Source organism: Stenella coeruleoalba, assembly GCF_951394435.1.
Source record: "Stenella coeruleoalba genome assembly, chromosome: 5".
Classification (NCBI taxonomy): Eukaryota; Metazoa; Chordata; class Mammalia; order Artiodactyla; family Delphinidae; genus Stenella; species Stenella coeruleoalba.
Window position 1 is genome coordinate 67,611,096 of NC_137150.1, and position 21,873 is coordinate 67,632,968.

A 21,873-nucleotide genomic window follows, 5' to 3' on the forward strand; every position below is an offset into this window, starting at 1 on the left:
ATTCACTTTCACATTCCTCCATCTTTAGGGTGTGGCCTTCATTCTTATAGTCCATAAGGTAGCTCCAGCTGTCACATCCATGTTCCCAGCAGCAAGATGGAAGAAGTGGGATGGTAGCAAGAGCACAGGAGACATAGGATATGTCAGTGTTTCTCAAGGAAAGTTTCTGGAATCTACCACATGACAATTTCAAACATATCCCATTGCCCAGAACTGTCACCTGACTATATCCAGGTGAGAGGAAAGCTGCAGAATATAGCCTTTATTCTGAATGGCTGTGTGCCCAACTGAAAATTCCCATACACCAGAAAAAGAAGGGTTTGGGGACGTGGTATATGGGACATGTTTAACAGTCTTTGCCATAGACCTGGAGAGACGAAATCACCCTCAGGCTTAGTCTCTGCCCTTCCATTAGACTTAGTCTCTGCCCTCAGCCTTAGATAGAATGTGCTGATGGGTGTTAAGGTGACGTCATCCACATGGGGTTCTAAGATGGGATATTAAAAGGGCCTGGTTCTCATCTCAACCCAATCTCAGGACTACCCTCTCTGCCCACACCTGTATATACTATACTATACTATACTATACTATACTATACTATCTATACTACACTAATGTAATGACTATAATCCTGCCTAGAATCCTGTTTTAACACTTGATTCATTCATTCTACCAGCTATTTTCATTTAGTTGATTTTGCATCTATGTCTTTGTTTTTCCAAGATTGTTAAGCTCTTGATGGACAGGGACCCATGCAGATCCAGCTAATACGTACTGAGCTCCTTTCATACGTCTGGCCCTTTGCTTTCGAAACATACAGCCCTGTAAGATAGGCATACGACACATGGAGAATCTGAGTCTGAGAAGGGAAGCATTTTCTCCAAAGTCATAGGGCAAGTAAGTGGCACAGGGAAAATAATAACATACAGAAATTAATTCCACCTAGGTCTTCCAATATTTAAAAATTTCCTCTTCTTTTTTTATTTCCTATACCTGAGCTTCTTGAGTTCTTATATCTGCATGTCTCTACCATAGCATACAACACAGCAGGGTTTCAGTAGATATTTAATAAATACAAAAATATGAGTAGCTTTCCTGTGGGAAATATCTTGCTTTGAATGTGTGACCATAGATTTGGGACAAGCCTCCCAGATCTATGTTCAGGCAGCTTTTATTTGTGCTACCACTCAGGCAAAAGTAAGTCAATTAATCTCTCTGTCTTCATTTCCTGGCATGTAATGTGGGAATGGGCATGAAAGCCCAAGAGGGTGCTGTGAGATTAATTAGTTAAAATGTATACCCTGCTATATAAATGCTAATTGCTGTCAGGAGCGTGGGTTGGATTTTCCAGTGACTTGGCTTTGCGACGGCTTTGCACATTTCCATTAGTCCTCTGTGGCACCAAGCCCTGGCCTTAAGAAATCCTTTGGCTGAGGGAAATGATGACTTTGTAGTTCTCCCGTGATGAGGGGCCAATTTAGAGAGGAGTTCCACTATGGAGTAAACTGGTTAAGAAGGGACATTTTAAACAAAAAAGTAATTCATTGTGCCAGTAATTCACTAAATTCCCTTTGCTGTTATTAGAGACAAATCTATTTGCATAACAGCCTTTTCCCCAGTCTTTTCTTCGGCTAGTGCCTGCAGTGAATCATATAATTAATTTGGTATTACGTGACACTCCAACCCGTTACCATAGATTTTATTTTTATTTGTTCATTGAATAATTTAAAAAGCTCTGACAAAATGCCCTCAGGTGGCTGGCTAGAGAAAGTTAAAAAACCCACAGAACTAATTTCAAATGGGCAAAGAAAAAACTCAATAAAAATCATATCGTTTTTGTTAATGTTCATGAATACTAATATGTGTGGTTTTGGTCCCTATTATAGAGGAGTCTGATTCACTTTATAAATACATGCATTTGGCCCATGAAACATTCTGTAAGGGAGATACGTAGCGGGTATAATGATGTATTTTCCCTTGACCCTGTATTGCATTTAATTTGGTTGAAAAAATATTAAGTCTATGGAGTTAGCCAAAAATATTGATTGACCTGTATTTAAATTTTAGTGTGTAAGGGCCTTTAACATATGCTATGTTAAAAATAACTCTTATCTGCTCTTGATTTATTGTTATGCTATGAAAGGAAAATTCTGGCTTCCTTTATTAGTCGATACTAGTCGCTATAACAGATTATATCCACCAAATCTCAATGGCTTAAACGATAGAGACTTGACTTAACACAGTCACAGCTCTTTGAAAGTGAGATGGCTTTCCTGAGAAGCTCTGCTTTGACTGATGGCAGGAATCCGGGCTCCTTCCATCTTGTGATGCTGCACATTTCAAACATTTCTGGTCTTCAAGGACTCCGTGGAAGGGAAAGAGAAAGCACCAAAGATCATGCTGGGAGTTTCAAGTTGTACAGCATCTCTGGCCATACTCATGGGCCAGAACCAAATCACATGGCCCCAACCCAACTGCTAAGGATATGTAGGTTTCATATGGGCCGAGGAAAAGAAAACAGGACTAATGAACATTTGGCCAGTCTCTGCCACGGTCTACCCCAGTGATCACCAAAATTCCATTTCATACTTCTTCCTAAATGGGTCTGCTTGAGTACATGCTTGTGGTTGTTATGTTACACTAGCTCTCTTTTTCCATCTCCCTTTTCACAATTAGCATTCTCCTACTTTACAAAAGAAAAATACAACTGTCACTTATCATCTGTCTTGGTGTTAATTATTGTTCAGGGCCATAAAGACTTCCCAGGGCCAAAGTAACGATTTATATCATTGGTATCCGAAAGTCTCATTTAATCAAGGTAACATTAACCCCCAGAATGGCTTCCTCCTTCTCTGCAATTTACCAGTGTTCCTGTTAAAAGCGAGCCATGATATCAGAACTGTGTTCTACTGACCCAAGTTGGGGTGATCTGAATTGAGATATGTTGTTGAGTGGGGTTGCAAGGAGAATGATACTTTTCATTTTATAGCCTTGTCTCTAAAATCATTCAAATTTGAGCAAATAGTTTAAAGTTCTTGACAGAGAGGCCTTTAGGAACAGCATAAAGAATATTTTTATGAAATACAGAAGGCAGTAGCATCTTACTTCATCCAGACAACAAACTTAATACAGTGCAGTTCCAGACTCCGTCAGCTGCCAACTGTCTCTCTCTGTCTCTTTCAACTATATCTTATAATTTAAAAGTGAATGAATGTCCTGCCAATGCATATTAATACAAATTTTGGAATTAAAAAACGAAATCAATACTTCTTTCTCACAGAAAGTAGGTGTGATTAGGATGGTTTGACACTGAGAGGGACTTTGCCAATTGTATTGCACAGTGGATACTTCCTTCCTTCCTTCCTTTGTTTTTCTCTAATTAATATTTTAATTATTTTCAAAGCAAGTCATGCATGGAAGTATTTTAAGGCCAATATATTAACGGGAATACCAAAATAATTATATTCTTTCTGTCATAATTTTCCTCTGCTCCTACTAGTTCTCTTCTTCAGAGACAATGACTTTTGAGGATTTTATTTATTTTTTCTGGCATTTCCTATCTACAGTTTGCTAACCAATTTGTGTATATTGTTATTTTTCATTTGGTCAACCCTATGTGTTATCTCTTCACTTTTTAAAATTTTAGTAAATAAGGACTCTCTAAAGTGCTATCCCCTTTGCTTTCCTTACTCGTACCTCTCTATATAATATTATTGCAATATTTGGTTGAATCAATAATCATTCAATTAATATATCTTCAAATATTAACGAACTATGATTATGCTACCTTTCTTATTTTTTGAAGTTATGAATTGCCTTGCTTTCATATGCTTACTCTAATTAGTATCCTTTGGTAACCATTTTCATACTTTTCAATTACCCTTCAGCATCATTTTTCACAGTGCAAATCTAATCAGATAATCCATCAGTTACAATTAATTTTTCTTTATTGGGGGTTTCCATTTTTTTTTTTCTATCTACACTGATTTACCACCAAGCCCTACTGCATAGCTGCTTTCCTGGGATATCCTGCATTGTTATTCTGGGAATCCCTTCCCCTCTCTCTTTAATTGCATCCCCTATTCCTTGATCTCCTGTTTTCCTTCGTCTTGTTTTTTCTCTCATTTTGTTGGCACAAATCTCCCAGAACCTTCTTGAAAAAATAGCACATAGGATATAAAATAACTGAGTCTTTATGTGTCTGAAAATGTCACTCACACATGATTATTTTGGTGGGTTTAAGGTTCAAGATTGCAAATAAATTTCCTTTAGATGCATTGCTTCATTATCTTCTAGTTTCCAGTCTTGTTTTTGAGAGTTGCAAAGCCATTCTGATTCCTAGTCTTTTGTACGTGACTATTCTTTTCCTCTTTCTTACTCGCTGGTAGTTTATATGATCTTTTCTTTTTCCACAGTTTTAAAAAATATTTTTGTGGTGTAAGTCTGTTTTCATCCACTGTGTTGGGGCAATTGACAGATCTTTTTAATTTAGAAGGTTATGACTTCAGTTCTGAGATTTGTTTTTGCTTTGAATTATTTAATGGAGAGTTTTCTTTTTATTTCCTTTCTTTTGGGGATCCTACTGTTGAGATGTTGAGACTCGTGGACTGGTCTAACTTTCTTCTCTATTTTCTGTTTTTCTTTCTACTCTACTTTTTAGAAAATTCTCAAATTTAACTTCCAAATAAACCATTTATTAAATTTTACCTTTCTTCAATCATGTTTTTAATTTTGATAAGCTTTTTTTCTCTGAATATTCCTATATCATTCTGTTCTTGCTTCATGAATATAAAAGTTTCCTTATCTCTCTGAGTATGTTAATGATAGTTTTTTTGTTTTTCTTTTAAAAGATTTATTTTTCTTGAATAATCTTGGTTTTATCAAATTTTCTTTTACAATGTTTCTTTGGATGTTACCTTCTATAGTAGAGATTTTTCTCAGATGTCTCCTGGGGCTGTTTGTTCATATTTAAGAAGAAGTGATTAAGAAGCTGATTAAAAATTCTAAATGTGAATGTGAGACTTGTTAACCTTGAGCTTTTCTATTGGATGATATGATGATATGGCTGTACAAGTTGTTAAAAAAAAAAAAAAAACTCTGATACTAAGATTGTTAGATCTTTCTTCTGAAAGTAGTCAGATTTTCTGGAGAAGATTCATTCATTCTCCTGCCTGGAGAGTAAAGATCTGGCTGCTCCTATCCTTGGAGTGCAGTGGGAAAGGTTCCTGAGTGCTAGGAGGGTGGGGTTGGAACCAAAGATGTCACTTTTTGACATAGCGTTCATCCAGTTCTCCTTATTTTACTGTCTCACCTATGTGCTTATTTTTAAGGTATCTGGTTGCATTTGCCAGGATAGGATAGATTGTTCATATTGGTAGTAAGCAAATCCCAATTCTCTATGACTTAAAATAGCAAAGCTTTGCTGTGTGTCATCCATACCAAGGGAACCAAGCTAAAGGAGTCTCGACGTCTGTGCTTTCATATTTGCTAAGGCAGAAGAAAAGGAAGCATGGTGAAATATACTCTGGCCCTTAAAACACTCAACACAGGTGACGCTCAGTACATCATTTTGGCCAAAGTGAGTCACATGACATCCCCTTATTTCAGAGGCGCATAAAAGTACAATCTTACAATATGCCTAGTAAGAGAACTCAGAAATATGGAGTGTATGGTACTAGTGATTACTTATCTTGATACTGACAGTTTCTCCTCCTGGGTTTTCTCTGCATTCTGCATTGCAGATTGGTTTGTTCTCCAGCTCTCCCCTCTTCATTTAGGATTTTTCGTTTTAAATGTGCTAAGCTGGTCACCACTTGTCCATTTGATGTTGCTATTATCTTTCCTCTTGTTATTGCTATTACTTGGGTTTACGTCTTGAAAATTATTTTAGTTTTAGTGGAGTTTCATAAAGGAGTGAAACTGGATGCATGTATTCAATCTGACATGTTTAACTGAAAAAACTATGGTTATAACTTGCTGTTAACTGAAGGAGCTAATTCTGCAACTATGCAGTTTTAATGAAAATATATTTAAAGAACGTTATGATAGATGTTTAATAAAAATATTTTATTATCAATTTGTATTAATGTGAACAACACTTTGATCTTTCCAGTTCTTTCTTGTGTATTGGATTTTAAAACATGTTTCTGAATGAAGCACAGAAATTTTAAACAATGGAAATTTGTTGATTCTTGGAAAAGTCAGTTTGTTAGCTTTCCTGGAGGTCTATTATTTACTTAGAAATGTATTACTTACTTACAAAACATTTTGTAAGTCATAAAGCTTCAAATGCTTTGCTTTTATCAAAATTAGTCACTAATTTAGTTGTTCTGTTAGCTGTCTGCTTATGCCCAAAATGTTGCCTAGCAAACGATCATAAACTTCATTTAATTTATTATACATGTATTATTGCTCATGAGTCTATAGGTTTTCTGGGTGGTTCTGGTGATATAGGCTGAGCTTGCTCTTACATCTTTGGTCAGCTGTAGAGAGAGAGGTCTGACAGCTGTGCTTCTGGAGGGTGCAGCTGTCAGCAAGGGTGCTTCAGCTCTACTACATGTGGTCTCTTATTTACTAGGAAGCTTTCTTGTGTATTGTAGTCAGTTTGGCTGTCTAATCTAATACCAGTAGACACACATGACTAATCCAAATTGATATGTGCAGTAAGTGTAAAATACACTGAATTTTGAAGAGTTATTACAAAAAAGAATATAGGGGCTTCCCTGGTGGCGCAGTGGTTGAGAGTCCGCCTGCCGATGCAGGGGACGCGGGTTCGTGCCCCGGTCCGGGAAGATCCCACATGCCGCAGGGCGGCTGGGCCCGTGAGCCATGGCCACTGAGCCTGCATGTCCGGATCCTGTGCTCTGCAAAGGGAGAGGCCACAACAGTGAGAGGCCCGCGTACGGCAAAAAAAAAAAAAAGAATATAAGTATAAAATAGCTTATCAATATTTGGGATGTTTGGGATATATCGAGTTTAACAAAATACATTATAAAAATTAATTTTACCTGCTTTTTATTTCTTTAATGTGGCAACTAGGACACCTAAAATTAACTATGTGGCTTGCATTTTACTGCTATTGGACAGTGAAGACCAGGGGAGAACTGGGAATCTTAGAGCGTTGCCATTTCAGTTACAATCTTCTCCTTAGAACCTCTTTTGTCCCCAGAGGAGTGAAAGAGTACATGATTTCTTTTCCAGGTGAGATTCTCCCCCATACCTTGTAGGGTTCAACAGGATCAAGCTATCAGATCACACTGTTATCCAATGGATAGTCAAAAGATAATAAATGAATGAGGGGAATTCTCCTCACACCACAGCTGTCTATTACATGCATTTATTAGAAAGAGGCTAATGAATACGACCCGAGAGGAGGGTCCGGAAAATACTGCGGTATCCTAAAGAGAAGGTGTGTTCTCTGGAGATGAGATGACTCCTCTGCCTTTTCTTTCTTTTTGACTGTTCCAGAACGCTGTGATGACTGGGGACTAGATACCATGAGGCAGATCCAAGTGTACGAAGATGAGCCAGCTCGTATCAAGTGCCCACTCTTTGAACACTTCTTGAAATATAACTACAGTACAGCCCATTCAGCAGGCCTTACTCTGATCTGGTATTGGACAAGGCAGGACCGGGACCTTGAGGAGCCGATTAACTTCCGCCTCCCTGAGAACCGCATTAGTAAGGAGAAAGATGTGCTCTGGTTCCGGCCCACACTCCTCAATGACACAGGCAACTATACCTGCATGTTAAGGTAGCCTGACCCTTATGGTGACTTTCTCTTTTCCCTTTCGTTCCTGAACTGTTTTCCAAACGATGCATGGGCTGTGAAGGCGGGAAGGGGAAGAAGGAAGCATGTAGAGAGATTTACACTTCACCTCATTGGCTTAGCTGAGGTTAGCTGAAAGAGATGTGCAGAGAAAATGGTTGAGCTTCTGAGAACATTCTCAATAGGTGGTTCCTTTTCAAACCTGACATACATCGGGGTTGTCTAGAGGTGGAGGCTTGTTCATTTGTTCCCTTTCCCTGACATGAATATGCCTCCACGTCTGCCTCACCTGAAGGTATATCCGTTTCCCTGGACAATGAACAGGGTAGGCAGTAGAGCCCATTCGTATCTGTTAATCTTGGCAACTTTTTAAGTACCTAGCACAAACAAAGCCTCAGGATGCCATATAAATGAAAGAATATCTGAGAGGCATTAAATATACTTAGAACAGTGCTTTTCAAACTTTTCCACCAAAATTTCCCTAAAAAGCAAATGAATACCAGATCTCTGGGAATCTAAGAGTATAATCAAAAGCACCCTACCATTACTGCAAAAATTCTTTCAAATCCACTTTTCCTCTGAAAGTTCATGTACATTTTGCATTTTACTTCACAATATACCAATTTTCCTTTTACAACAGATTAATTTTGTTTTTCCTCTGGGGGGAAAAAAAAAAACCTTGAAAAAATTGAGGGTCCTTCTGAAAAATAACCATTTTAAGGCTTAGTACTTTGGCTACTTTTTTTCCTGAGGTCCCTTTTTAGCTTCCAGGCTTTATTTTAGTTTTTAAACTCCCATCTGAGTTGTGAATTTTTTTTTTAAATATAGTTTCCTACTATTTAATAGTACATTGGCTTTCCTAGGTCTTCCATAACAAAATACCACAGACTGGGTGGCTTAAACAATGGAAATATGTTTTCTCATAATTCTGGAGGCTAGAATTCCAAGATTAAGGTGTCAACAGGGTTGGTTTCATTCCTCTCTCCTTGGCTTGTAGATAGACATCTTCTCTCCATATCTTCACATCATTTCACCTCTGTGTCTTCTGTGTCCTAATCTCCTCTTCCTATAAGAGCATCAGTTATATTGGATTAAGGCCCACCCATATTACCTCATTTTACCTTAATTACCTCTTTCAAGACCTATCTCCAAATACAGTCGCATTCTAAGGTATTCAACTTCAACATATGAATTTGGGGTGGGGGACACAATTCAGCCCATAGTGATAGAGCTGAATGACATAACAATAACAGAAGAGCATAACAGAATAATAATGTAAGCCCAGACCTTCTTCTGAATGCTCCTTGTCTCTTATGGATGTTATAACTGTTCTCTGATGGAGAATTATGACTATGTTTTGATAAATTTAAACAATGTTCTGATTTAGTGAGAAAGGACTTCTCTATCACAGAAAAAAGCATATTGATCACTGTGGCTTTGGGAGTCCCTTGTAACCTTTTAAGTCCCTTCTGAGGCTTTTACCCCTTCTATTTAATTTTGTTGGAGTGAACTCTAGACTGGGATGTGAGCTTCCAAGGAGCCTGCAATACGCATGTGTCCATTGTTTATGCCCTAATACAGCTTTGGTATCTATACCCACACAATGAGAAAGCTGGCCTAAATGTTCTTTGAGCTCCTTTTCATCTTTGGCAATTGTTAATCTAGTAACATTTCACACATACACCTTGGCAAATACCTGGGGAAGGGTCATCAGTAGCTTTCTGGTTGACCTTGGTCTCTACTATGCATTCTAGTGCTTCAGTATCTCTCTTTTTTTTTTTTCCTTAGCAACCCACTACTTCTTTAGAACTCTCCTCCAAACTTTTCCAGCCTTCTTTTATATTATAGGAACAGGGCTCATGACTATCTAGGCCTGAGTATACCTTTAGTGTTATTTATCAATTTCCAGATTGCCATCTCTTCAGTTTACCTGTCTGCCTATCTTCTAAAGAAAATTTTAATTAAACTTATCTGGTGGGGGTACCAGAAGCTTCCCATTGTCCTGTGGTGATTCCTAAACTGAGAATGACCTTAAACTGAACCATGTGAAATCATAGGCCTGATGTCATTAAGAAAATAAAGTTAAGATTCATCCTCTAGGATTTTACTGCTTGTATTCTTGCTTCAGTACCTCTGTTAAGATAACATCCAGATTTGACTTACGGAGCTGGAAAAGTCAGTCCATTCATTGTTCATCACTTGATTTTATAGTCAGGAAGTGTATCTTATTAAGCTGAAATTTACCTTCTATAACTTCCACCTGTAGGATACTTCTACTTGGAAGACCTTTTGTTATCTCTAGGTAAAGATTGTGCCTGCCACTCTCCCTTTCCACCTTATTACCATTGTCATAAGTCATCCTTAAACACTCTCTCCTCCCATCCTGGGGAGGGTAATGAATTCTCCCACACTTTCCATTGGATTTAGTTTTAATTCATGAGTTATTGAGTATATAATATGTCTTAAATAGAAATCACAAAAAGGGGTGGACAATGAATGACCCATTTACATACCACCCTAAAAAAATCAGTTATTTTATTATCTATACTCCCTTTATTGTTTTCATATATGTAATACAGTTTTATGTATATTCCATGTATCCAACAAATATTTATTCAGGGCCTACTGAAAGTTTAGGCACTGCACTAGATGAAAGAAATAAAAGAAAACACATATGGTCGTGACTTTGTGTGAACCATGATAAATTCAATCAAGGAATTGTCCAAGGTGCTGAGAGGATGAGAGTCCTAATTTAGATATGGGGTGTGTAGAGAATGACATAGACCTCAGTGTGAAAGGTAGGATGATGGGAAAAGAAGAAGCCCCCAGGCAAATGAAATGACTTACACAAACATTAAAGGTATAAATACAGTTCCCCGCCATCTTTTTTTTTCTTTTTTTAAAGATTTTTTTTTTTGATGTGGACCATTTTTAAAGTCTTTATTGACTATGTCTTCTGTTTTATATTTTGGTTTTTTGGCCACAAGACACATGGGGTCTTAGCTCCCCGATCAGGGATCAAACCCACAACCCCTGCACTGGAAGGCGAAGTCTTCACTGGACCACCAGGGAAGTCCCTCCCCAGCCATCTTAACATGTTTTATGTGTTTGTTAGTTTTTTCCTTCATGCTTGATTTTTTTATATATGTGTACAATAACTTTGGATGGTTGTACCATGTTTTTTTTTTTTACAGTCTTCCTTTTCATACGTTTTTCTACTGATTCCAATATCTTCCTTGCTGATATAACACAGGATGGGCAGTTTTGATCATGTGCTCTCTCTATTCTCACTTTTCCTACGTCTATCATGTGAAAAAATCTCCAGAAATAAGCTTACAAGGGAAAAGGCTCAGGCTTTTAAAAATGTTTTTGGAAACATATTTAATTTTCCAGAACTCGTTTATACCATTATCAACCATGAGTTAATATGCTGTTCTTACCTGTGCCTTACCAGTACTGAGTGTTATTAAGAATGTTTTAAGGGTAAAATTAAACATTATATACATGAATATATACACACACATACATATGTATGTTTAGGAACATATCTAAAAATCTAAATAGTTTATCAATAGTAGCTAATTGTGTCTGTTTTTATTCTGTTGTGTCAGTTGTTATAGAAAATACCTCCATAACACATTTAATTGTTACATGAACTTAATATATACATAAAGTCTCAATACACAGCAGTACTTCACTTAGCTCATTTTAATGTGTTTGCTGCATCAAAACAAATGCAAATGAGACTGCCCATTCATTGCATATTTTTCTTTTCAGGAACACTACATATTGCAGCAAAGTTGCATTTCCTCTGGAAGTGGTTCAAAAAGATAGCTGCTTCAATTCTCCCATGAAACTTCCTGTGCATAGATTATATTTAGAATATGGTGTTCAGAAGATCACTTGTCCAAACATCGATGGATTTTTTCCTTCTAGTGTCAAGCCAACCATCACTTGGTATATGGTAAGCAAACTAGAAGGCATTTACCCTCTCTAAAATGACAATGATTATTTGTTGAGTTAATATAGAAACTGAGATTTTTCTCATCATCATTTCCTCCTTAATAACTTTATACAAATCTTTTACTGCTTCCTCACTTTGTACCATTTTAAAGGAACTGGTGGAGATGCTTTGCCTCAACCCACCATGTCTTAAATTACATTCACTGGACTACCAGAACTACCTTATTTCTATTAACTTCCTGTGAAATACAATTTGAGAAATATTGCCCACTTCTACTCACTGCTGAGTGAAGTCAGAAGCTGCTAATTCATCTGGTGAATTTCAGCTCTTTGGTTAATAAGTACTGTATTTGATTATTTGTATGTGTTTTCACGTTTGCCTTCCTTTGTGGGCACGGTCGATCTGTGGTCTATCACACATCTGAGAGCTTTGGAAAGTATTTAATCAAAATATGAAAGTGTTGGAAGGTGACACTTGGGACAGCAGCATAGTTTTCTAATCTCTTCAAATATCCACCTGAGCCAAAGCCAAAAACTCCTGAAAAACATTTAAAACAAAACTCAGTGACAAGTTATCCATAAGAATCACTTTCAGTAAAATAAGTGAGATAAATCACCAGTACAACCCATATAGAATCAGAGTCTATAGAGAAGGAAGCTGATGGAAATGATATGGCATCTGGCAGACTCAGGAAGAGGAGAAACCCCAAAAAGCCAGTGGGTGAAGCAATTTGAGAATAGCAGCCGAAATTTTGCTCTCTAATAGAGAGTGAGTCCAAGCAGCCTATAGCAAGATATTTTGAAGGAATTGGAATAGTTCTAGTGCCTCGGAACTCTGAAAAACAACCACCCACACTGAGGAAAAACTGCTAGGAGTGGAATCAAAATAAACAGGATCAGGGTCATGTAGAAGAAGGAAGGAGAACCTGCTGAGAATGGAGGAGCCGAACAGAATCAGGAAATCTCAAGACTGTAGTTTTGAAGAAGGATCTCTGTGAAATTGGAAAATCCTGCCAAATCGTAAAGGTCAGGAAAACTAGTTTTACATAATAATGAGCAACAAAAAGAATCAAGATAAAATCCCATTCGAAGCTATAAGAAAAAAAGGAGATTGAGAGTCTGCCTGCCGATGCAGGGGACACGGGTTCATGCCCCAGTCCGGGAAGATCCCAAATGCCGCGGAGTGGCTAGGCCCGTGAGCCGTGGCCGCTGAGCCTGCGCGTCTGGAGCCTGTGCTCCGCAACGGGAGAGGCCACAACAGTGAGAGGCCCGCGTACTGCAAAAAAAAAAAAAAAAGGAGAAGAAGAAGCAGAATAACATTTCTATAGAAAAAAAATAAAAGCATTCCAGAACAACCTATTGCAACCTACTGTTTCAAAAATTGGCACAAAGACATTAAGAAGTGATGCAAGATGAGAGAGGATAACAAATAAAAATTAGAAAATTCCAGAAATTATACAACTCAGTAAAAACTTAGAAGAAAATTAATTATTTCAGAAATAAATCTAAACTAAGAGGAGCAAATAGAAAATAAACACAACAAGTAATACCTTAAGATTAAAAGAAAGTGGAATGGAGAAAAAATGTTGATCAAAAATAAATGATGAATAAAAATAAAAAGGTTAGAATGGATATACCAATATCATATAAAGTAGACTGTAAGATGATTAATATTATCAGAGATAGAAAGAACTTTTCAGAATAATAAAAGGGTCAACTCATCAGGAAGGCATGAAAATAGTAAAAAAGTATATATGCTTAATAACAGTGCTTCAAAATACATGAAGGAAAAGTTGACAAAATTAAAAGAAGAAATAGACAATTCTATAATCCTAGTTGAAAACTTTAGTATCCGTCTCTGTTTAAGCCATTAATGAAGTGACTTAAGAGTTTTTCATTGGCCAAAGATGGAACAATTTAAACTTTAGTAAGGATATTAATTGCAATAGGTCGAATCTCATGAATTAAATTTAAATCCGTAAGTTCATAATGATATTTCAAAATATGGCCACATTTGGATGAGAATAGGAAATAAAAACGTTACCTTGAAAACCGGTAAATAAAGGCGAAAAAAAGCCAAGATTTTATTTTGCCTTTTCTATAAGAAATGTATTGATATATTGAGTAATGACATAGTGCAGGGAAGTGTATTTTTATAAAAGTATATAATCACTTTGCAAACCCCAATGAATTACTAAATCTAAGCATTATGCATCATTGACTGTTAATATCATAAGGAGAGAAACAGCCACTTTTCTTCTGATGAAAGAACACAATATTACCTATAATTGTGCCAAATGGATTCAATCTGAGTCTGATAAAACCTTTGGATCCTGCTGCCATTTTGCAGGAAATATAGAGAACAGAGGAATGTATTGATCTGCACCATGAGTTTGCAATCAGCAAAATCTAAATTGTGAGACACACTACAGGCCAAATGTCTTGTGTTAGTCAACAGATAAATTGCAAAAAAAGAAAGGCATAGAGTGGGAATGTATAGATTAAAAGAAACGTAAAACAGTTAAAACACTAGAGTGGATGAGAATATAGTATCTAAGGACATATATGAGTGATAAAATCGTACATGAAAACAAGGAAGTGACTTCTCTATGAAGGTATAGGTAGTTGCTACTTTGGGGGATAGTAAAGAAGGTGTGATTGACATGGGGCATGTGGAAGGCTTTCAAGGGTGACTGGTAATGTTCTATTCCTGGACCTGAGTGGTGGTTTTAAAAGTATTTGCTTTATACTAATTCATTAACTCACACATATGTTTTGAGTGTTTTTCATATATGCTTCATTCTATAGTAAAATGATTAAGAGGAAGGGAGATGATAGGAAAGGAAGGGGAGGTAGAGGAGACTGATTTAAGATATATAACAACCAACTGCAATGCATGGACCTTAAGTGGATCATGTTTTATTCAAACAAACTATAAAACATGTTATGAGGAAGTCAGGGAAATATGAACACAGACAGAATATTGATGATATCAATAAGTTATTATTACTTTTCAAATTATGATAATGGTAATGTAGTTATGTTTTCGGGAGGGGTCTTGTCATTTAGAAGTACACACAGAAATATTTACAAATTAAATTGTATAATGTCTGTGATTTGCTTTGAAATAATACTGGGATGCAGTGAGTGGGTATAGATGAAATAAGACATAGCCTGAATTGGTACTTTTGACTAGAGATATGGGTACAGGGATCACTGTTTATTCTATAATTGTACTTTTCCATAGTAAAAAGGATTAAAAGAATTATATTAACAATTTGACATCAATAAGTGTAATATGTCTTTTGGTTAAAAAATATGTTCATCTATTTATCTGCAACAAGGTCTCTCGTTTCTAATGAGATCCTATTCACTTTTTCTATATTTTGAATACTTTATGGTCTGAAAAAAGAATTTTACTTTTATACATATTCTATTATTTTCTCCTCTTTTTCCTCATATATTCCCTCTGCCTGGAACATCCTCTTTTTCTCCTTTAGAACAAATCAAATTCTACACCTTTGTAAAATGTTCCCTGTACTCTCCAGCTGAAATAAATTTTCCCTCATATACCCTCAATTAGCTATTTATTTGTAACTGTTTCAATGTCACTTTTCACTTCCTTCATTGTTTTATAACCATTTATTCATGCATATATTCAATACATACTTGTTGAAGATCAACTGTATTCAATGCAATATATCTGGGGTCTGGTGGGTACACGGTAATGAATGTGATATGTGCCCTCCCCAACATAGTCCCAAAGGATCTCAGTTTAATTCAAACAAATTTATAAATAAGAATTCCTGTTCTTATCAAAAAGTAGAATTCTAAGTTCTACAAGAGTGTCAAAGAGAATTTATTGTTGGTTTTAAGAGGAGGGACAGATTTACATGCAGGTATTCTATGAGATTGACTGTATCTTGAGGGCAAAGTTATACCATATCCATCTCTGTATCTCCAATGATTCCCAGACTTCTGGTTTTCCTGATTGGACCGATGTCAGTGCTATTAACCAAGGTATGAAATAGCAGAGGAGGAAGAGGTTTGGGGATCAAGTAATGAATTTAGATCATGTCATATTGAGTTAGATTTATCTGTGTGACATCTAGGTGGCAGTGGCCAATAATAGGTAGTGGCTACATGTGTATGGGTCTGGAGCTTATAAAAAAAAAAAATCAAAGCTGGAGACAGAGAATTGGATACATCTATGTGATGGTTGAAGCCCTTAAGAAGACAAACTAAAGTGAGAAGAGAAAAGGGCTAAGATAAAAATCTGGAGAGAATGTTTATGGGGTGAATGAAAGCACAAAGCCTGGAAAGAAGACCAAGAAAAAGAAGTCATGGTGGTAAAACCATCACCATGGCAGATAACCAACAGTGTGCAGATGACTAAAGAGGATAACCAGTAACCAGCCAGCCTTTCTATTCTCTGATTATGAAAAGGTTGCTATGGATGTGTGTTATACTGCTTTTCATTTCTTTACGTTTTGGTAATTGACACCTTTATTCCTAAGAGTGCTTCCACTCTTCCAAAATAAGGGTTCTTGGTAGCTGCATTTTCCTATCACTGTGTAGCAATGATGCTATTGTTTTTTGCTTTCCACCTCTACAGTCACTCCCTGCATCCACCAAGGTATTTGACCCTCCTACAGTAGTCCTCTTTCAGTTGGTATCAGCTGAATTCCCTACTTTGGCATTGTAGAAATGGTCTCTTTTAGTAATACAAATAACTCTATGAGAGTTAAAAGACACATTAATCAGTTCCAGCAAATTTGCTTCCCTGTTAGTGGAAGGATGAAAACTGATGAATTGAAAGAAGGAAAAGGAAACTAACATTTCTTGCATTTTACTAGTGCAATACATTGTGCTACGTACTTTATATGTTATCGTATGTAATACTCATCACAATCCTTCAAGGTAGATATCATCCTTGTATAGATTAGGAAACAGATGTTTGGAGACATAAACAATAATAGTTCACATTTATCGAGCACAGTAATTCTTCTAAATGCTTTAATAATTTCACTCATTATCAATATCTCAACATGAGGTGGACTCTCTTGTTTTCTCCATTTTGTAGTCAAGGAAACTGCGGTGTAGAGTGGTTGAGTGATTTGTCCAAGATTCAGCGCTATGCAATCTGTATCAAGAGCCCAGACTTTTACATTATCTTATATAATTTGCTCAAAATAATCCAGCTGATAATAGGAGAATCTGGAATTTCAGGCCAGTTCTGTGTGGTTCCAAGATCTATGCTCTCCAGAAATGGCACAGAGAGGGTGGTCTAGTCTTTACTTCTGGGGGGTAGGGCACTTTGAAGGGCAGAGCAATCTTTGAACGCAGATTGGGTTGTAGGCTGGACTGTGGAACTTAAGGAAACCTGTGAAAAGAGAGCCCTGGAAAATCATAAGGCGCTCAGAAAAGCTGAGATTGGAGGGAACAGAAAATCTAAAGTTTGTATTTTAGAATCTTAGGTTAATGGGGCAGGATTGAACTTTTCTTCCTCTGCATGTCTTCTCTTCTCTCATCCTGTCTTCTGCATGGCATGGTTTTCTTCATTCAGCGCCCAGAATTCGCAGTTCTCTAGTTCAACAATCCTGTGAGTCAAATTGATGTTCAGTAAATGTTTGTTGAGTAAGCCAGGGTTTGTAACCAGCCTGGAAAGCAAAACATGGTTAGTAAGTGATTTACTGAATTTCAAATAGCCAGCTTCTAAAAGAACTTCTGGAACACAGCATGTATGTAAATTGGAGGCTGCCTGTTTATTCACAGGGTCTTCCAAATATATAGTAGTAAGGACATAGGTAAGCGTGATCTTGTTGTTGTTTTTACTATTATTATGAAATGTATTCAAAGAACTGAGCTTTAAAATATGGCGAGCCATCTTAACATTCATATTACTGGATTATTTCTCTTTCTCATTGTTATAATTAGGTATTGGAATTATTTTTCCTAAAGACACTTATAAAAACAAAGTCAGTTTTCCCCTTCTTACTAAGGATCAGAGGGACCACTTTATTGGGTGCTTTGGATGTTACGTTTATAGCAGCTCCTGAAATGCTCTCAATTGCTATTTAGCAGAGTAGATATCATTCTGGATATCAATTTTCAAAAAGCTGGTTGTCCTTGTCCTCAGTGTGATCATTAAAATTGGTACTTTACATCCACCTTTAAGTTTCAGTGTGAAATTAAGCAGAATTGTTCAGGTATTGTTTATAAATCTCTCTCAGAAAATAGGAAAATCTTTGCTTTTTCTGACAAAGTGCCATTAGGAAAGCACATTTCTGAAACAGTGCCAGGCTTGGCCTTCTTGTTGGCATAGCACATATGGTTGGAAAGTTAGTCCAAGGTCTATCTAATAGACTTTATTTTTAAAGTGCTTGTTTCAATTTGATCTGACAGCTTAGTTTGGTTCTTTATCTCCTCCCTTTTCCTAAAGTCCCTATATAGTGATTTTTAACCTTTGGTATGAAGGAAGTGAGTATCATATTTTCTTTCCAAACTATACATATTTAATTTAATATACATATTTAATTCCATATTTTCGTTCCAAACTATACATATTTAATTATGTATATATGCATATATACACATAGCATTCTACATGTAATTTCAGGGCTTCTGAGGACCTAAGATTCATCTTTTAAACTGAAACTCAGTTCAGATATCTGTGAAACCTTGAGGTTCAGTTAGGCTGAGTGAATCACCCACTCTACATTTTGACAGCACTTAATTTATATCTCATTTTTGTTACTATAATGATTGCATAGCATCTTTGTTACTATAATGATTGCATTTCTCTCTTCTGTACTAAGTAGTGACTTCTCTCCTTTGCTTTCCCTTGACTATCAAGTGCATATCACAAAACTGAGCCAAAATACTTTATATTTAGGAATTGATTAAATAATTGAATGAATTAGACTGGACTAGAAAATTCCATGGAAATAAGGGCCATTTCTGTTTTTACTGGCTACTTACCGTATGCCCAGCTTCTAACACAGTGCCTGGCACATAGGGGAGATTTCGTAAGTATCTATCGCATAGATACAGTTCAGCTGTGTCTATGCATGACATAGTTCTGCTCATTGAAAGTGACTGATGTATAAAACTCTTATGAGTCTTTGTGAACAAGTGTGGTGTATTTTATAACAACTTAATCTTGGAAGCAAAAATGTCAATAGATATTTCTAACTATTTTAACCTCATATCTCAGTTTAACTCTTTGTATCCTTACTTCCACTTTCCCCACCCATCCTACAACTCACCCATCCCATGTCTTATAAGTCTATATACTCACCTTTTTATTATCATTTGCATACCACATGAGCTTGCAGCTCCATGTCTATGTCTTTTCTTCTCTGGTTCAGTTCATATTTTTAATCATGCAACACCGAAGTATTGAGCATTTACCACGTGTCCAGTATTGGGCAAGTAGCTGGCTATGCAGATACAGTACTCATCCACCCGCCTGACCACTTTACCCCATAGAAGTAAATGTTCTGGAGAAAGAGATAAGTGAAAAGAGGTCATTATAATAAAGTTAGTTAAGTACTAACATGGAGGGCAAAATGCTACAAGAGTGAAGGGAAGTTGTTTACACTTTTTCCTGTCCCTGGAGCGTCCTTCTCCGTGTCTGCCCTCCTCCTGAATAACTGTTAATAATCTACACATCCTTTAAGATCCAGTTCAGATCTTCTTTCTCCATGAAGAGTTTCTAAATGTTTTCTGTTTGGTCTTCTTCCTCCACTTCCCCACCCCAATATGCCTTTTACAGCATTTGTTGCAATCCTCTACTAGACTGCTTACTTACAGGTTAAGAACTGTGTCTTTTCCATCCTTGTGCCTTAACATAGTTCTTTAAAAGTTGTAGGTTTACTGAATGGGCATATTTGTTCTTATTTAGTCATGCCATCCCCTCACCCACACCCCGTACCTCACCACATGATTTATTTCCTCTCAAGGATCTCAAAATCATTTCTTATGCTGTGCTTTACCTATATACTGCGGTAGGTTGCCATGGCTACCATTATGTGGTTGAAAAGTTGCTCTCCTATTTAACTTCTCTCTTTTAAATTCAGAATGAGGAACTGATGGCTCAACTAAATGAATGACTTGTCTTCTGGTCAGACAAGTGTTTGCTTCATAGTGGAATCCACTTACTGTTAACCCATTTCTTATATTTGGAAACATGCTTTTATTATTCTTTGGGTATTGAGATCTTTGTTCATACCTTTTTTTTTTCCCTGGATTCCAAATAAATGATTTTCAAATCATCAAAAAGTTTGCAGGATTTATTTTCAGGAATAGTTTATTATGTTTAAAAATGCCCTTTGTGTCTTAGGCCCATGAAGGGCCTAGAGAAGCAGCTGCTTATAAGAAGTAGAGAGAGCTCATCAGATACTACAGACTAAGGTTAATGGGTATTTATAGTTCAACAATGCCCTGAAGCTACCCTTACCACATACATAAACACTTATAATGTAAAATATTTTCTTCGTTTCCTTTTCTAACATAAGTCTAATAGCTTTTAATTATTTTTCTTTTTTTATTTCTTTTTTTTTTTAGTTAATTTAATTTTTCATGGTCAGATTTTTCTGAATAGTAGATTAGACCCCAAAGTTTTCCATTACTTTTTATGGAATATTCCTCAATTTGAAATAATTTTCTAGACAAATCAGCTCCAAGAAAAACCTGTCCTTGGCCTACATTTTTATCTTACCTTATGAAAAGAAGAGAAAATCCCAGAGAACCTGACTTACAGCACTGACGCATAGGCCCAACGATAGTCTTAGGCCCATCCAGCCCGAATTTCAAGTTCATCCTCAAGAGTCTGGAATAAGGTGAAGAGAAAGGGGGAGCTGGCAAGAGATCAACACACACCTGTTTTATAACATTTTCCTTGCTATTTAGATGTGTCAGATTCCATTTTTCTGTTAATGATAAGCCCATGAGGGTGGATTCTTTGTTCTATTCAGTGCTCTACTCTCGGAACCTCAAAAAGTGCCTGGCATGTGGTTTATTGATTAATACTCAAGGGTGAATGAATGAATGAGAAGACTTTGAGTCAGAAACATTTCTTTATATTTGTAGCACATACTATGACTCCTAAAATGATGTGTTTGAAATAGTTTTTACATAAATGATATTTGGTGAGTAAAAAAAAAAAGTTTTTTTTAACATTTTATTAAGAAGTACTGTTGACAAGTTTAGTATTAATAGCTAACTTCTCATACTGAAAAGTATGCTTTTCCAGTGTACCACTAATTGTAAGAATCAGCCTCATATAAGAGTCACATCACACTATTAACACTAGGGCTGGCCCCAGGTAGGTCAGGACCACAGTGTAGTGTGAGACAGTGTCAGTTGGGATTAAGAGCAAGGGCTACAAAACACGTAGATCTAGGTTTAAATTCCAGCTCTGACACTGCTTGGCTCTATGATAACGGCAATCGCTTAACCTTTATAGTCCTTTGTATTTTCATCTATAAAATGGGCATAAGAGCGTTCCAAATTTGCTAAGTTTGGAATAAGGATTGGATGTAATAATGGAGTATACCTAAGCACAGGTCTCAGTATAATTTTTTCAGCCTCAAGTAATGGATGAAAACTGGTGTTCATTCTTGGTTAAGAAGCTAGTGAAAGACCTTTACTCAGCTGTGTAAAAAACTGAGTTTTAGCTCTGCACTGTGTTACCTAGAATATCTCTTTATCTATCTCATTTTTTTCCACCTGAAAACTAGGGCATATTTAGTCTGATCTGTCTACTTCACAAGGACTTAAGAACAGCTAAGCTAACACATGAAAGAGGCAAATAGCTTTGAACTGTTTAAATGAAAGGTGCCAGAAAAATCAAATAGAGTTCTATAGATAGTCTAAACTCAAGTTAAACCAAATCTGGCATAAATTTATTATAGGAGTACAGGGCTTTATGGCCTTATACTTTGTAATAACCTTAGAGTATTAAAATATTGTGCTGATGTGACAATTTTCTAGAGTCACTGCTTATCAAAACAGGATAAATTGTATTCAGAAAAACAACTGAGTATATGTCATTGTCCTCTTGATGATCATCTCCATGAATCAAAAGTTGAGCACTGTTCCTAAAAGGTGTTATTTCCTGTGACAAGGAATTACAAAAT

The 21,873-nt window shown here is 36.5% G+C and overlaps 1 protein-coding gene across 3 annotated transcripts in view; it reads left to right on the top strand.

The window, feature by feature from the left end:
- The window catches only part of IL1RAP (interleukin 1 receptor accessory protein), a gene marked incomplete at its 3' end in the record, with an annotated part of 124,319 nt that overhangs the window by 69,858 nt on the left and 32,588 nt on the right, over window positions 1–21,873 (top strand). For all 3 annotated transcript variants that reach the window (XM_079922782.1, XM_079922783.1, XM_079922784.1), the window contains exons 3-4: window positions 7,468–7,753; window positions 11,546–11,732. In XM_079922782.1, the coding sequence (XP_079778908.1) occupies window positions 7,468–7,753; window positions 11,546–11,732 (473 nt within the window). The remainder of the gene's footprint in view (window positions 1–7,467; window positions 7,754–11,545; window positions 11,733–21,873) is intronic.